At 34.7% G+C, this 18,893-nt stretch overlaps 1 protein-coding gene across 1 annotated transcript in view; it reads right to left on the bottom strand.

Annotated features, from left to right (window-relative positions):
• opn4a (opsin 4a (melanopsin)) overlaps positions 1-1,657 on the bottom strand; it is a 63,489-nt gene extending 61,832 nt beyond the window's left edge. Inside the window, exon 1 of the mRNA XM_073919896.1 lies at positions 1,042-1,657. Coding sequence (XP_073775997.1) covers positions 1,042-1,059 — 18 coding nt within the window. The 5' untranslated portion in view covers positions 1,060-1,657. The remainder of the gene's footprint in view (positions 1-1,041) is intronic.
• Between the last annotated feature and the right edge of the window lie 17,236 nt (positions 1,658-18,893).

Below are 18,893 nucleotides of genomic sequence, written 5' to 3'. Positions count from 1 at the left end.
TGCCATTTAAATCTGTAGGAATTTCATTGTATTGATGATTTTTTGTCAATGTTTACTTGCTTACTTCTTTTCACATTTAACACAATAATGATCTGAAATCTTTTTTCTGTGGTAATTTCTGAGTCAATTTTACAACTTTAAACAGAATTTTTGCAATAATTTGCATGAATTTATCTCAGGAAACCCAATAATGACTTAAGTGGTCACTTGTTCTTTATTTTTCTTCAGGGCCATAAGTATTTCATGTTTGATGACACAATCTATTCATTTCATTCATGTGTTTCAGTGAAACTCACCCATTTCAAGACAATGAAAAGTGTTTTTTTTTTTTTTTTTTACAAAATAATGAAAAATTTTATTTAAATTGAGGTAAATAATAAATATTTTACCAATAAATATTTAATTCTTACGTCTGCAAAATTTATTTTATTTTTGTGTGTGTGTGTGTGTGTGTGTGTTTGTGTGTGTGTGTTATATTCTAGAGAAAAGCTATCAGTGGCTTGAATTGGTCCATCTGTAACTCCACATGAGCAGTAATGTTAAAGTTTCTTCAGGTCATTCGGATGACATCTTTTGCCTGGAGCATAAGGAAAATCTTCTGCTGTCCAGAATTAGGTGGTTTGTCTTGGTCGGGCATCTCAGCTGAGACCTGTCCACTATGGGTGACCCTACCGGTAGCTGTGAAGTACCAGTGGCGTAGCTCTCAGCATCACTGATGCACACAAGCCCTCACAGCACGTCAAGCTGCAAACCATGTGAGGGACCCTAACCTACCCTAACCCAACAGCCAACACTAACAACCCTAACAACAACCACAAATGTGCCAAAAAACACTCAGAGGAGACCAGCAACACACAAGAAACCGCCTAGAACACCTTGCTAAACGCATGTCAACATCCAAAAGAACCCAAGAGCCGAATATCAGCAGCACGGACAATCACCAAAACATCCAGCAATGTGATAAACCTGAATGAAAAGTTACATTTGAATTATTGTAAACTTATTCTAGAACTATATACAATATATACAGTATGTACATACATGCCCATGATCCTCCATCTGGCACTAGGATGGCTCAGTGCCTGGGCCTCTTCCTCCGGGGCTCCTTGGGAAGCGGCTCTTTGCTGATGTCCACCTTGATCTGAGGGGGGACGCTGGACTCGGATCTGATCTCCGTGATGACCACTCGTCCATCAGGCTGCTCTGTCTCTAGAAGTGCAGGCCTGTCCAGCTTCTCCCACAACCGCTGCTTTACCTCTAATCCTCGCTGGAGGGTGTATCGACCAGCGCGCTTCTTCATGGTGGAGTCCATCACACTGCAGTAGATGTCCTGGTATTCCTGCACACTCCGGCCATGGATGGATAGCGGCTCCTCCTGTGGACATTCACCCACCACTGGGGAGACTGAGGCCGCGGGCCGGAGGTCAGGCAGGACAGCCGCGTTCCTCAGGTGTCGCTCCAGCAAGAAGTCTTTGAGATGTCCAGGGAGAGTCCTGGTCCTTCGTGAACGTCGTAGCGTCATCGTGAACAGCTTCAAAACAACTTCCCAAACTGTTGAAACTCAGCCAAGGGGAGATTTGTTCAGAGTTGTGTAGCTGGATGATCAGAATCGACCACTCTATAGACAGTTGTGTGGATTTGTAAACCAACTCACGTTGCCGTGGTGACAGAATGACGAGTGTCATTTAATTGTACACAATTTCAGCGTTAAGTCAATTAGAGCAGCAGGAGCTGTATGTTTGTACACTACAGGTTTTTGTTAAATGTTATTAATCACATAAAATCTCTTAATAAATATTAGGTATAATAATAGAGGGCCCATATACACAGATAAATAAATATTGTCCCCGTTTTTCTTTATTAAGATATTTTCACCTTTGAACTTGAAAATCGCGTCATCCCTTTCCACGTCAGAACTCTGGTCACGTGTTTTAATTTGTTTATTACAGTAGCACAAATTCAACCGGACAAAATTCAACCATTTTCATCTACATTTACAGGACAGAGCACAGATAATAATCAAACCAATAAAATAATCATAAAATAAATCAAAACATAGAATAGACAAACACAGACAAGCTAGATAAGAAGAGAAACATTTTTTTCCATCATGAACTCAACAAGTCAATTCCTCCACATCTCAATATACAGCTTTTATTTCAAAATGAAATAAATGATGGTAGTCTAACAGTGTCTAAGATCATTTTTGTGTCTAGTTTAACCAATATTTCCACAATATATACAATTATACATTTGTAAATGAAATAAATTAGTTGTATGCTGAATTGTACACCTGTCACACTCTAAAATGAAATGTTAATTTGTTTAAGAGCTAATTAGAAAATAAATAAACTGAATTTGTATATTAAATAGAGCATTAACTTATACATTGTGAGTACACTTTTAATGTGTGATGAGAACTTTTAATTTTTTTTTTTTAAAATGTGTGTGGTGATGGAAATTACATTTCAACAGTTTATTGTGAAAAAAAAAATAACTTCACCGATTAGCTTTGAATTGATACTAGCCTTTTATGAATACATTCATTCATTTTCTTTTCGCCTTAGTCCCTTTATTAATCATGAGTGGCCACATCGCGGAATGAAACGCCAACTTATCCAGCATGTTTTTACGCAGCAAATGCCCTTCCAGCTGCAATGCATCTCTGGGAATTCATGTATACAAAACATTCTTACTTACCTTCATTTTGTTTGGTTTTTAAAAACATCTTTGAACGTACATGTTTATAAATAAAGTAGAATACATGTATTTCCTTATCAAGCAATATTTACCTTGATTTTTCTTCAAGTGTTGTTGATAAATAATAAATAATCTTTCCTACACCTAAATAATCTTTCACACAAACTTTCTAAAGCAACATTACAGTGTTGTGGTGAAAATAAAAATGATACTGTGCGACAGCTATATTTTATATAAAAAATAATATTGATAAAAGTCTCACATTAAAAACTATAAAATATTTAAATTATTTCACTAGTACTTCATTAAGATACATGAATAGTTACTAGATAAATAATATTTAAAAATGTCATTGTTGAAGTTTAAAACTCTGGGTGTGACAAGGTGAAAACAGTGATTTTGACACCTAAAATGAGGTTGAATAATATAAAAAATATATATAATAGAAAGCTGGTAAATTTTTTAAAGTAGGTTTTATTGTTAGTTTGACAAAGAAAAAGGAATTTGAACAAAATGACATATTTTTAGATATATGATCAAAGGACAAAAAAAGTAGACTAATAAAACAAGAAAATATCAGAGCATCAAGCAGCATTACAAGCTGTTTTTAGCCTCTAAAAATCTATGAGAACAAGACTGGAAGTCTCCAGCCAAACAGATTCCAATGGTGGTGCCCGCTCATCCGTAAAGAATGGCAGTAAAACTATTCATACTGTAGTTCATTGATTATGTCTTTTTTTTTTCTGTGATCCATGCATACTTTTGTCATTTGATAAAGGAATCGTAACTCTTTTGTGGGTCGTACCCCTTTAAGCCAAAATATTTGCTTCAAGTGTTTGATTTTTACATTTCTTTTTATTTTTCATTTGTTTGATTTCATATTTTGGTTTGATGTTAAATTTAATGATGCTGATAATGAATGGACTTTATTTATAATAATAATCCCATTTAAATACAGTTGTGCCGGAAGAAATAGGAGACCAAGGACTCAGTTTCCTTGAATTTATGAGTTTAAGTAAAATGTTGACATGCATTTTGTTCAGTCTGATAACATTTCATCAACATGTCAACTAAATATTGTCTTAAGAGGATTTCTTCAGAAAATGACAGCTGTCAGAAAAAAACTCACTGTGACTGAGTATAGTTGTGAGACTATTTTGACAAAGAGAGAGGAATTTGAACAAAATTACATATATTTTTAGATATATGATCAAAGGACATAAAAAGTAGACTATTACAACAAAAAATATCAGAGCATCAAGCAGCATTACAAGCTTTTTTTAACCTCTGAAAATCTGTGAACAAGACCAGAAGTCTCCAGCCAAACAGATTCCAATGGCAGCGCCCGCTCATCCCTGAAGAACGGCGGTAAAACTATTCATAGTTCATTGATTTTGTCTCCTTTATTTTTTTATTTCTGTGATGTTTAAACGTCATTTCTATGTTTAAAAAATGTCACCAGTAATTTACAAAATAAAACAAAAACTAATGACTAATTACCAGAGAAATGTACAATATCTAAAAGAGTCAAATCTCTTTGATTTTAACATGACCAGTAGATTTTTTCATAGGGGAAAACACCATCTATTAAGCTTACTTTATAAAGAAATAAAAAAGCTTTTGTAACATTATATTACAATACTGAACAGCTTGGAGCGAGTATATTTTCCCCCTTCTCTTCTATTTTGTCAAAGAACATTAAAAAAAAAAAAACAGTTTTATTTTACACTGATACTTGAAATTGAACAAAGTGATGATAAAGTAATTTATAATGTCTTACATTTAAATTCATAAATGCAGTTCTTCTGAAAATTCTCGTCATCAAGGAAGTTGAAAAAACTCCTCCCTGTAAGTCTGTCCGCTTTGCCCTGCACCGGGACGTAGATGTCCATCTGATGGACTGAAATCCCACCTGAAAAAAGCAGATGAACAGGGTGCTAAAATACTTAGAAATAGAAATGAATATGTGGTAGCAGAAAGCTTTCAGAAAATGAGCAACTGTGATCATCGTCATGTTTTTTGTATCTGCTGTGTAATCTGTCTTCCAGCGGAGGGTTCCAGAAAACAGGGATGGTTGTCTATCGATTTCAAGAAGGCCAGCCATTCTGGATCAAACTCAAGCTTCTCGAAGGAGCTTCCTCCACAGTCTGCAATGACAAAACAACTGGATGCAATGACAAATACTTCTGGATCTCACTACCATGCTGGATAACGGCAGGATCATTACCTTCTGAAGGAAGACATTGGTCTTGTGAGAGAAACTTGCTGATCTTTGGGGCAGCATTGTTCATTATTCTTCGCCTGAAGGGACAAACATCTTGTTTTTATTCATTTTAAACTGATATCTACATTTTATTCTGAGCCTTTTTCACACAGTTCATGTCTTAAACCTGTAACTGCAAGAGATATAGAATCAAACTTGAGTTCACATTGTCATCGATAAAAAATAATGAAAGCATGCAAGCCGTTCACAAGTAAATTGTCCTCTTTTTGGTTAAAATTACTTCGATGACACAAAATCTCACATATGGATTAAAAAAATGTTACTAAGGCATATGTGTTTAGCAGATATAGTGTACACTCAACGGCCACTTTATTAGGTACACCTGTCCAACTGCTCGTTAAAGCAAGTGTCTAATCAGCCAATCACACAGCAGCAACTCAATGCATTTACGCATGTAGACATGGTCAAGACGATCTGCTGCAGTTCAAGCCGAGCATCAGAATGGGAAAGAAAGGTGATTTGAGTGATTCTGCACTTGGCATGGTTGTTGTGCCAGACGGGCTGGTCTATTTCAGAAACTGCTGATCTACCGGGATTTTCATGCACAACCATCTCTAAGATTTTCAAAGAATGATCAGAAGAGAAAATATCCAGTGAGCGGCAGTTCTGTGGGTGCAAATGCCTTGTTGATGCCAGAGGTCAGAGGGGAATGGCAAGACTGGTTCCAGCTGATAGAAAGGCAACAGTAACTTAAATAACCACTCGTTATAACCGAGGTATGCAGAAGAGCATCTCTAAACGTCAAACCTTAAAGAGGATGAGCTAAAGCAGCAGAAGATCAAAACGAGTGCAACTCCTGTCAGCTAAGAACAGGAAACTGAGGCTATTATTCGCACAGGCTCACAAAAATTGGACAAAAGAAGATTAAAAAAACGTTGCCTGGTCTGTTGAGTCTCGATTTCTGCTGCAACATTCGGATGGTAGGGTCAGAATTTGGTCTCAACAACATGATAGCATGGATCTGTCCAGCCTTGTTTCAATGCTTCAGCCTGCTGGTGGTGTAATGGTGTGGGGGATATTTTCTTGGCACACTTTGTACCTATTAGTACCAACTGAGCATCGTGTCAACGCCACAGCCAGTCTGAGTATTGTTGCTGACCATGTCCATCTCTTTATGACCACAGTTTACCCATCTTCTGAGGGCTAATTCCAGCAGCATAACGCTGCATGTCAAAAAGCGGGAATTATCTCAGAATGGTTTCTTGGACATGACAATGAGTTCAATGGACTCAAATGGCCTCCACAGTCACCAGATCTCAATCCAATAGAGCACCTTTGGGATGTGGTGGAATGGGAGATTTGCATTATGGATGTGCACCCGACAAATCTTCAGCAACTGTGTGATGCTGTCATGTCAATATGTTCCAAAATCTCAGAGGAATATTTCCAGTACCTTGTTAAATGTATGCTACGAAGGATTAAGGCAGTTCTAAAGGCAAAAGCGGGTCCAACCCGGTACTAGTAATGTGTAGCTAATAAAGTGGCCGGTGAGTTTATGTCACAAATAGTATGTGCACAACCATATATATATATATATATGTTTAATAGATTTCTGTTACATGGAGAGAAGACGTTTTCAACACTTTTCTAAACAAAATAGTTTTAATAACTCATTTCTAATAACTGATTTATTTTATATTTGCCATGATCACAGCACATAATACTGCACTACATATTTTATTAATTTATTTTAGGAAATACTGAGAAAAATTCTTCTGTTAAACATCCAACAAATTTACAGGAGGGCTAATAACCTTGACTTCATATTACAATGAATGCCATATAGTGTGTGAAACAGGCTTAATCCAAAGGGAACTAAAAGTTTTTATTAGTCAAAAGCACAGAGTGACAGTGAATGAGGACCCACCTGGTGCTGCATCAGAGTTGAGTAGAGTGCAGGTGAGCAGAGATCCAGTGTCTGAACTGCAGGTGATCTAGAAGCTCAGCAGCAGCAGGGCTTCCCCAAGTACTGCTCTCCACTTCCTGTCTAAAGAACTTCTTCCTGTTGAGGGAAAAGTGATATGTTACAATCTAAAGTCACTTAAAAAGGTAGCTAAATGTTTTATTTAGTTATTATTTAAGGAAAGTAATGTTAAAGTATGTGGTATTCATTTATTTATTTCGAGTATGGGCTTATTTAGATGGGCTTATTTGCTCATTTGCAGTTATAAATCATCTAAACTTATTTATTTATTAAGGGCTTAATTCAGTCTACTTGTACTTGCCTTAATTTAATCAAAAGTGTAGATACTTCACTGGTCATCATTACTGATCTGTGCGCGCCAGCTACTGGGAGAGAATGATTTAGCATTTTTATTCTGCAAAGTGTTTTCTACAGGGTTAAATAATGCAGCTTAATTTCACCAAGCCGAGATATGTTTCTAATTATGCATTTAATTCCTATTTTGAAATCTAAAATCGACTTTAAATTAAACAACGACTCAAGCTAGCTAATGGCCACTGTGTGGATCACTGTTACTGCAGTGGTTACCAATAATTGAATTGCCATTCAGAGTACCACAGCCTGTAAAAAAGCAAATAAACACCTAGTTTATGTTGTCATATTTCCATTGTGTTTTTGTTGCTATTGTTTCTAGCTTAATAAAGAAACAAATACATTTTATATCAGAATCAGTTTAAAATCATTATTTTTCTATATATATTTTTGGCTATTTTTTGGAATGAGAATGTCAGTTTTCTATTGGCCTTGTGGCCAAAAGTCAAAGTGAATAATTTCAGATTCTCTGCACATTTCTGCAATTCATTTATTTAAAAATGAGGACTGGATACACTAAAATGTCACTCCTTAAATCAATTACTAATTTATCAGAGATCATAAATAAAAGAAACTAGTTATTATACACTGTTAAGAGTATAAGAGTAGGCACTGAGCAGGCCCTGCGCCAGGATATCAGAACTGAGGGGGCATTTTAAATCCATAGGGGGGCACTAGACCTGGTGGCTGATTTTGGTCTCTCTTCCTTTCATTTAGGCTATTTATTCACATTTATTATTACTTTACTTTGTTACTGACCTAAGGCAGTAATATACATTTTAATAGTAATATTAATATGCACAGTTTCGCTATTACTGATTTGATTAATGATGGTAATGCAACGATACCGCTTAATGCAGACGGATCATGGCTTCAGTGCCAAACGAGTGCTTTAAATCATATGTTATTCTCCTTTTTTATTTCACTTTTATTTCAAATAGCAGGCATATGAATGTTTAACGTTTTAGGTAAAGATGTCAAATTATGCCCACACATGCAAGCTGACCCACGATCAGACTATTCGTATAAACGGTAAATAAATATAGTAAAATCAGCTTAACCGAGTCATTCCGCTTTACGTAGCCTATTATCCAACCAACATCAGTGTTAGGGAAAAGCTAAATGTTAATCTAATGTCATTCAAAACAATTACTTCGTTACATTTTAAGGCATTAGTGTAGCCAGAAAAATACCTAAAAAAGATGCCTAAATTCACAGTTATTACCGTGAAAATTTGTTTGGCACGGATAACAGATAACTCAATAGGCTATAAAACTTTTTTCATCATTTTAAATGTAAAAATAAAGATTTATCTTAGGCTATCATAAGTGTGTGTTTTTTCGTGATATTGTCTGCTTGTCATTTGTAACCCATAAACTATTAGGTTTCTAGGCCTACCCGTCATTTTATTTATTAATTTATAATAAATTAAATTTTTTAGTTATTTAAATTTTAATAACTTGTTTTCAGGTTATTTTTATTTTAGGGCCATGAGCTACAAGTCAAAACAAATTCGATATGCTGTAGGTTTATAATATATTTAATTTTGTTTAATTTTGCATAAGAAAATAGCAGTATAGCCTTAATTACATATTTTTAAAAGATTATCATCCAGCCTACCTGCAGCATGTCAGAGGTTTCTCGGTTGATCCGCGGTAATTGCACTTAAGCACTATATACCTATTCCATTTATAACACTGCAAACTTGACTTCGCAGGCTGATCATCTTCAAATGCAAAAGGTATTTATTATACCTAGACTGCTGCTGCATAATGGGATGTTTCTCTACACAACTGTAAAAGTGCGCTTTTTAGCAATGTCAAAATGAAAGCAAACATTCAAAGGGCTATGCGTTTTGTCAATTTTAGCCTAATTGTAATCATTTTAATAATATTAATAAATTAATTAAAATATTATTTATAGTGTAGCCTTCTGTGGGACTGTGCAGTGAATATTTATTTTTATTAAAACATTTTATTAGGCTACATCTTCCCGAATAACTAATGTGCAAATGACTGGCAGTTGCTCTGCTAAAATTTATTTAACAGCAAATTTCTTCTGCGTTTCTTACTTTTAGAGCTCAAGAGAGTTGTGTTTAAAGATTTAGTTGACCAAAACATGTAATTAATTAAGCTGGTCGTCTCATGTCACCCACTTTTCTCCCTTGTGAGTTGAGTCCGCCTCCATCGCCGTGTGCGCGTTTTATTTACGGGCGCACCTGACCTGACGCGGGGACCGGATCTCTGGACTATAGGACTAGCTTTAATCTCACAATTTTCATAATTAAATTGCTATGTCATATATTTTAAAATATTTAAATGTGTGTTCTAAAGGTTGGAACGACGGGAGTGTTTGTATTTAATGACAGAAAGAATTTTCAGTTTTGATTGAACAATCCTTTATAAAAACTGGGGGGCACAAATTCTTTCTGAGGGGGCAATGCCCCCCTTTGCCCCCTCGTAGCGCCGGGCCTGCAATGAGGCCCAAGCCTATTCCACCAAGGCCCACTTATTTTAAAATGTCTGGCCTCGCTCCTCATTAATAGTAGTAGTAATATAGGATTAGTAATCTCTGGGTGAATTATAATTCTTTCATGAAAACTCTGAACTCAGATCTTATGCTCGTGGCCACTCAGAGGTTTGAGAATGCACATGTTGAAAATGAGGTCAAATTGACTTTTTTATTATTAAACAATGAAAAAAGTTGTGAGAATCACATTAAAATCTACCTTAATGGCCTCAAAATAGCTTGTGTGTGTCTACTTTCTAAACAAATCCCTGTTTTAAACAGTCCAGACAGGCTTAACTTCTTTGTTGAATGATTCAGTTGTTTGTGCGAATGGTCTCTTTTGTTAGACATTACTACCACCTGCTGGAAGATTTAGATTCTTATTTTGAGGATTATTTTCATTTTTAATCAAAATCACACTTTTTCATATTAAAATGCAATGAAGTACAATGAACTATATTCTTTGAAATAAAGGGATAGTTCACACACTAAATAATGTCTTCATCATTTACACACTTTTGTGCCATTTAAATCTGTAGGAATTTATTTGTATTGCAGATGATTTTTTGTCAATGTTTACTTGCTTACTTCTTTTCACATTTAACACAATAATGATCTGAAATCTTTTTTCTGTGGTAATTTCTGAGTAAATATTACAACTTTAAACAGAATTTTTGCAATAATTTGCATGAATTTAACTCAGGAAACCCTATAATGACTTAAGTGGTCACTTGTTCTTTATTTTTCCTCAGGGCCGTAAGTATTACATGTTTGATGACACAATCTATTAATTCATTCATGTGTTTCAGTGAAACTTGCTCATTTCAAGACAATGAAAAGTGTTTTTTTTTTTAGCAAAATAATGAAAAATATTATTTAAATTAAGGTAAATAATAAATATTTTACCAATAAATATTTAATTCTTACATATGCAAGATTTATCCTATTTTTTATTTATTTTTTGTATGTGTGTGTGTGTGTGTGTGTGTGTGTGTGTGTGTGTGTTATATTCTAGAGAAAAGGTATCAGTGGCTTGAATTGGTCCATTTGTAACTCCACATGAGCAGTAATGTTAAAGTTTCTTCTGGTCATTCGGATGACATCTTTTGCCTGGAGCATCAGGAAAATCTTCTGCTGTCCAGAATTAGGTGGTTTGTCTTGGTCGGGCATCTCAGCTGAGACCTGTCCACTATGGGTGACCCTACCGGTAGCTGTGAAGTACCAGTGGCGTAGCTCTCAGCATCACTGATGCACAGAAGCCCTCACAGCACGTCAAGCTGCAAACCATGTGAGGGACCCTAACCTACCCTAACCCAACAGCCAACACTAACAACCCTAACAACAACCACAAATGTGCCAAAAAACACTCAGAGGAGACCAGCAACACACAAGAAACCGCCTAGAACACCTTGCTAAACGCATGTCAACATCCAAAAGAACCCAAGAGCCGAATATCAGCAGCACGGACAATCACCAAAACATCCAGCAATGTGATAAACCTGAATGAAAAGTTACATTTGAATTATTGTAAACTTATTCTAGAACTATATACAATATATACAGTATGTACATACGCGCCCATGATCCTCCATCTGGCACTAGGATGGCTCAGTGCCTGGGCCTCTTCCTCCGGGGCTCCTTGGGAAGCGGCTCTTTGCTGATGTCCACCTTGATCTGAGGGGGGACGCTGGACTCGGATCTGATCTCCGTGATGAGCACACGTCCATCAGGCTGCTCTGTCTCCAGAAGTGCAGGCCTGTCCAGCTTTTCCCACAACCGCTGCTTTACCTCTAATCCTCGCTGGAGGGTGTATCGACCAGCGCGCTTCTTCATGGTGGAGTCCATCACACTGCAGTAGATGTCCTGGTATTCCTGCACACTCCGGCCATGGATGGATAGCGGCTCCTCCTGTGGACATTCACCCACCACTGGGGAGACTGAGGCTGCAGGACGGAGGTCAGGCAGGACAGCCGCGTTCCTCAGGTGTCGCTCCAGCAAGAAGTCCTTGAGATGTCCAGGGAGAGTCCTGGTCCTTCGTGAACGTCGTAGCGTCATCGTGAACAACTTCAAAACAACTTCCCAAACTGTTGAAACTCAGTCAAGGGGAGATTTGTTCAGAGTTGTGTAGCTGGATGATCAGAATCGACCACTCTATAGACAGTTGTGTGGATTTGTAAACCAACTCACGTTGCCATGGTGACAGAATGACGAGTGTCATTTAAATGTACACAATTTCAGCGTTAAGTCAATTAGAGCAGCAGGAGCTGTATGTTTGTACAATACAGGTTTTTGTTAAATGTTATTAAACACAGAAAATCTCTTAATAAATATTAGGTATAATAATAGAGGGCCCATATACCCAGTTAAATAAATATTGTCCACGTTTTTCTTTATTACTTTAAGATATTTTCATCTTTGAACTTGAAAATCGCCTCATCCGTTTCCATGTCAGAACTCTGGTCACGTGTTTTAATTTGTTTATTGCAGTAGCACAAATACAACGAGGCAAAATTCGACCATTTTCATCTACATTTACAGGACAGAGCACAGATAATATTCAAACCAATAAAATAATCATAAAATAAATCAAAACATAGAATAGACAAAAGGTGCGTTCGACATTAAGCACAGCTGCAGCCGGTTATAAACGAGATTAGCCGAGCGCAGGCGGGGGCGGAGTTGAAAACGGAGCCGTCAAACCGGACAGCTGGACATATCACATGGCGTCATCATCATTTATTTATATATTTATAACAACAAAAGATTTACAGTACAACCAAAACAGAATAAAGTCTCTACAAACTATATTTAATTTTTAAAGAATAATAATGAATAATTAAGAATTATGAATAAGGGGAAGCGATAGGGTAATATAAACATACAAATAAACAGGTCTATTAAATACAAGGCAATAAGCACAAATTCTAGAAGTTTAAACATCACTCTTTAGGCTAATACTTGTTGTTTGAATATGCTAAAGGGATTCACATTTATTTACATTTTTAGATATTAAACTTTTCAATATGTATTAGTGTAAAACCAAAAAACAAGGTGTTTTGATTAAGTCTTAAACAATGATTAAGATTTTTTTGGATAATGAAAGCATTTTCAAAGAAGCATTTTAATCCAAAGAGGTTGAACATACATTCCTAAAATAAGTGAGTTACACTTTAAATATAAATTTCCCAGAAAGAGCAAAGTACATCAATGTCACTTTTAAAACTTTTTTATAAACGGCCTTACAGGAAAAAAAACTATATATATATATATATATATATATATATATATATATATATATATATATATATATATATATACATATATATATATATATATATATATATATATACATAAATCATTTTATAATTATTTAATAAAATAGTTATTTAACTTATTTTTTTAAGAACGCTTAAGGGTGTCAGGATCAGTGATGATAATTATTTTATTTCAAGTCTGTATGAGAAATTTGAGTTAATATTTAGGTTATTCGCTAGCTGGAAGTGGAGGTCCTGGGCTAGTGTGGTTACAAGTGGTCTGTGGATGTGAGGCCAGTTAGATGTACTGCTAAATTCTCTGAAATGCCTTTGAAGATGGCTAATGGTAGAGAAATTATCATTCGATTCACAGGCAACAGCTCTGCAAGACATTCCAGCAGTCAGCATGCCAACTCCACACTCCCTTAAAACTCATGTCATTTGTGTTATTGTGCTCTGGGATAAAACCACACATTTTAGAGTGGCCCTTTATTGTGACCAGCCTAAGGCACACCTGTGCAATATTCATGCTTTCAAATCAGCATCTTAATGTGCCACACCTGTGAGGTGGATGGATTATCTCAGCACACTAACACAAATATGCAGACAACACTGTGAACAATAAGTGTGATAAATGGCCCTTTTGTGTGTAAAGAAATATTTTTTAGATCTCTGAGTAAATGCGAGCAAAAACAAAAGCGTTGTTTATATTTTTGTTAATGGTGTATGATAAACAAAAGCAGCTTTGAACACATACATGTCTTCACTAACAAAAATAAAGTTTTCAAAAAGCCTTTTTTTCCATTCTTAGAAAGATGAAATGTGTTTGTAGTCACAACAGCAGATTCAAGACTACACTTTGCATCTTATTGGCAGCATGAAGACTTCCCATGCTGATTCGATTAATGCTCATTAAATCTTTATAAGTAAATCCAAATGGAGAGCTTTTCGTACAGAAATCCATTATGTAGCAGAGAGGAAAATACAGTGATTTAAAACCAGCACAATCCTTCAGTCCGTTCAGATTTCAGAAAGCACAAACTCCACTGGGGGTGACACGGTGGCTCAGTGGTTAGCACTCTTGCCTAACAGCAAGAAGGTCACTGGTTCAAGTTTCCCCCACAGTCTATAGACAGGCAGTACAGGTGAAATGAATAAACTAAATTAGCTGTAGTGTATGAGTGTTAATGAGTGTGTAGGTATGTTTTCCAGTACAAGGTTCCATCCCCTGTGTAAAACATATGCTGGATAAGTTGGCGGTTGATGAATAAAAGGACTAAGCTGAAGGAAAATTAAATTCCGATTGGTTACCACTCTGCCCAAGTCCCAGCCAATCCCTGCATGTCACCTGGCCTTTGAAAGGTCTTCAGTCTGTTGGTTGAGGAGCAGACTCTCTGACTCTCCGTTTGATACTTTGCTCAATTGATCGCTGTATTTTGGCTTGTTTGTTTGGTTTGCTTTGTTAGTGTTTGATAGTTTGTTATCCCCATTTATCAGTATTGTTCATCTTTATTTGATTTACACTTTATGTTTGTTTAAATTTGTTACTGTCTTTTCTTACTTTTATGTCACCATATCTTCCCTATCCTCATGTTTCCTCGTGAGTTTAGAAAGACTAACATGTGAGTATGTCACGTGACATACATATCAGCACGTAAATTAACATTTATATTGATACATCAGGTGAGAGGGTATGTCCACCTGTGTATTTTTGGTTTAATTGTAAATCAGCGTAGATTAGATAGGACGTCATTGACGTTAAAGATTTATTTTTCATATCTTTTGTTTATTATATTATTTTTTTGTTGTGGATATTAGTAATATTAGGGATTTGTTGTGAATATTAGTAAGACTTTTTGGTTTTGTTTGGTTTTTTTATTTAGCGCCACCCTAATAGCCAGTTTTTCTAACATTTCGTTGTTTATTGTCTTTAACCTTGTATATATTGTAAATAACTCACTCACTGATTCACCCTCACTTTTTGTAAATAAAAAACTTAATTTCCACTTTTTCTTGCTGTCCATCCTTACTGTATCACAATTTATTTTTGAGTTTTTGCAAAAACCAAATACTCAGTTAAATGTGCAACCCCGTTCCCTATAGACAAAAAGGGGTTGTAACAGAATGACTGCACGCTAGACTGTCGTTTTAGTGATGCTACATCAAATGAAATATTACAGGTAAAGTGTCAGCACTGCATGGACTGAATTTTCATGTTTCCATTAGAAAGACAATATAACAGCGTTAGGTGATTTGCCCTAAAAATGACCCACTTACATCTTAATGGACAAAGCATGGTTGCTAAGAGATATTGACTTTTGGTTGGTTGATTTGCTAGATCGATGGTTTCACGTCAATGCATCTTCTTCTCCAAGATAAGCATCCAGAACAATATTGTAAACAAGCACAGCACAGTGTTTGAAATGATGTGCATGACATCTACTTGACTGGAAGCATCATACAAAAATAAAATAAGATTGAGGCTTTTAGAGAATGTCGAATATTATACAATGGCCTGATTATTAGACAACATCTTGTCTCTTCACACTTGAAGCAGTTAACCCTGGCTAACTGGGTTAATGGAATCCTGGGTCAGCTTTACATTTTACACTTTGGGTTAACAATTAATCCTGTGTATTATATTCTTTTATTACAAGATTTAAAACACTATAGCAATCATAGAGATCATTTCTTTCTTATTTTTGTAGTTAAGAAAAGTCCATTCATGAAATCTTTGAGTAGTCGTTATGTAATCCAAAAATGCAAAAAAGGTCATTAACCTGAAATGTAGGAATGTGTAGTGTAAAATGTCATCTTTTGAATACTCAGAATTTACTGTTGAACTCGGGTAAAGCATGAACAGTGTGAATTAAAAGCAGTAAACTGTTCACCTGAGGCCTGTTCCACAAATCAAGCTGAAAAGAGGTTTGATTGGGTAGTTGATATACTCAGGCTTAATCCAGAGTTTGTGATTAACAGAGTTGTGGGTAACACATTACAAGTAACGCGAGTTACATAATATTACATTTCTAAGTAACAAGTAAAGTAACGCATTACTTTAAATAATTTGTCACTTTCGAATTATAAGGTTGTATATGGCATTTTTGTCTTAATTAAGTTATTGACATATTCTTATTAAATGACAACTTAATTACATTATGGGATGTTTTTTTTAAGTTGTTTACATTTTAAGGCTTTTTATTTGAAAAACAAATGTTACACACATACTGTTTGCTATGGAATGCAAAAACTTTGAAGCTCATTATCTCAAAATCAATCAGAATGCAGATAGAACCTTATAATTCCAAGGTGAAGAATTGAGTTACTTTGTTTAAAATTTACTTTAAGTACTTTTTATTTTAATTAATTTGCTTTTAAAGATCAATTGTTAAATTGAAATCAAGGGTCACATTAAATCACAGGCTCAATGAGAGAATGCATTCATTATTTTGAGCAGCTGAAGAAAAGAAAAAAGCGGATTGTCTCAATGGACAGTTTTTTAAGTAACTCAAAAGACAAAAGTAGCAAGCACATTGCTCTAAACTTTTATTAATCTGTATATATGGCATGTATAGCTCTGGGGTCAGGAAGTTTTTTTTAAAGGTAAATGAAGGTTATGCAGTGCGTTGTTAATTGCAGTAATCCTCTATTACCCCACCCCCACCTGCAAGTTCTGAAAGAGATCAAACCTCAGCAAAGGTAAGGAAAAGTAACTAAAAGTAACTTAAAAGTAACTAAGTAACGCAACTAGTTAAAGCATTACTTTCAAAGGTAGCTGAATATGATTAACTTATTCAGCTGAAAGTGTGATGTGCAGCAAAACAGTCAATCACACAAAACAAGTAAGATGAGACAAGATTGATTCATTTCTTGCGAGAGATTCAGTGCAATTCTCTGTTGAAGTTTAAGAGATATCAGAAATGTAATCAATTTAAATATATTTACAAGTCAGAAATAAACACTGCAGCGAAAGTTTATTAAATAATCAAATGAAAGATTTTAATAATGTAATAAACAATCAAATGAATGATTTTTATAATGCATCAAATAATCAAATGAATGATTTTAATAATGTAATAAATAATCAAATGAAAGATTTTAATAATGTAATAAATAATCAAATGAAAGATTTTAATAATGTAATATAATCAAATGAAGGATTTTATTAATGTATTAAATAATCAAATTAATGATTGTAATAATGTAATAAATAATCAAATGAAAGATTTTAAAAATGTAATATATAGTCAAATGAAGGATTTTAATAATGTAATAAATAATCAAATGAAGGATTTTAATTATGTAATAAATAATCAAATTAATGATTTTGATAATGTAGGTTGACAAACAGCTCAAAAAGTCATTTTAAAAGTTTATATTTTGAAATATTTCAATTTAAAGCCACTGTTTTTCATTCATTCACTTACTTTCCTTTGACTTATTTCCTCCTTTATCAAGGGTCGCCTCTGGCAATTGTTTTACACAGAGGATGGCCTTCCAGCCTCAACCCACACCTACACACTCTCCCATTACCATGGCCAATTTAGTTTATCCAATTCAGTCTTTAGACTGTGGGAGAAACCAGAACACCTGAAGGAAACCCACACAGACATGGGAAGAACATACAAAGTCCACAAAGAAAGGCCTCCTGGTCTAACCAGTGACTTTTTTTGCTGTGAGGCAACAGTGCTAGCCATGTAATATAACCAATATAAATAACATAAATAGCCGCCCTTTGATTTTTTTCTTTTGTAAATATTTCCCAAATGATGTTTAACAGAGCAAGGAAATTCTCATAGTATGTCTGATAATATTTTTTCTTCTGGAGAAAGTCTTATTTGCTTTATTTCAACTAGAATAAAAGCAGAGGTTTTCAAAAGTCTTTATAAACCATTTTAAGGTCAAAATTATTAGCCCCTTTAAGCATTTCTTTCCTGACTGTCTTCAGAACAAAACCCTGTTATATAATAACTTGCTTAATCCCTGTAACCTACCTAGTTAACCTAATTAACCTAGTTAAGCCTTTAAATGTCACTGTAAGCTGTATAGAAGTGTCTTGAAAAATATCTAGTCAAATATTATTTACTGTCATCATTATTAAAAAGAGTTATTAAACTATCATTTTAGAAATGTGTTAAAAAAAAAAAAACCTTTTCTACGTTAAACAGAAAAATAAACAGGGAAACTAAAAATTCAGGGGGGGGGGGGGTTAATAATTCTGACTTCAACTGTGTGTGTGTGTATAATATATATATATATATATATATATATATATATATATATATATATATATATATATATATATATATATATATATATATATATATATATATATATATATATATACCGGTACTGTATGTGTAATACTTTACTCGCAATTGATTAGTCAAGATTGGGTTTTCCATCTCTAATTTAATTCCATCTCTAATTCCATCTCGTCTTATTTGCTTTATATGTATGTATATATATATGTGTATATGTATATGTATATATATATATATATATATATATATATATATATATATATATATCGGTACTGTATGTGTATCACTTTACTCGCAATTGATTAGTCAAGATTGGGTTTTCCATCTCTAACCTAGAATTACAGTGAAACCAAGGCAACGAAACCTGATCAAAGCCACCTCACTTTCCTGAGCTCGAAAACTCAGTTTACTCAAGCAAAATGTGAATTTACTGGGGTAAAAACCCAAACCAGATTTGTGCAACATGCCTCTGGGGTTTAAAACAGACTACACGCTAAGCAACTGGTAGCCAATCATGTGGTTTATATTCACATGCTTGGAAAGTCAAATAAACATGTACCATGAAACATGCATTTTGTAACCTTTCTTACTTATATAGTTAACAATTA

The sequence above is a fragment of the Danio rerio genome, chromosome 13, assembly GCF_049306965.1.
Source record: "Danio rerio strain Tuebingen ecotype United States chromosome 13, GRCz12tu, whole genome shotgun sequence".
NCBI classification, from domain to species: Eukaryota; Metazoa; Chordata; class Actinopteri; order Cypriniformes; family Danionidae; genus Danio; species Danio rerio.
The sequence above is the reverse complement of the archived record's forward strand: the minus strand, read 5'-3'. Positions and strand labels throughout refer to the sequence as shown.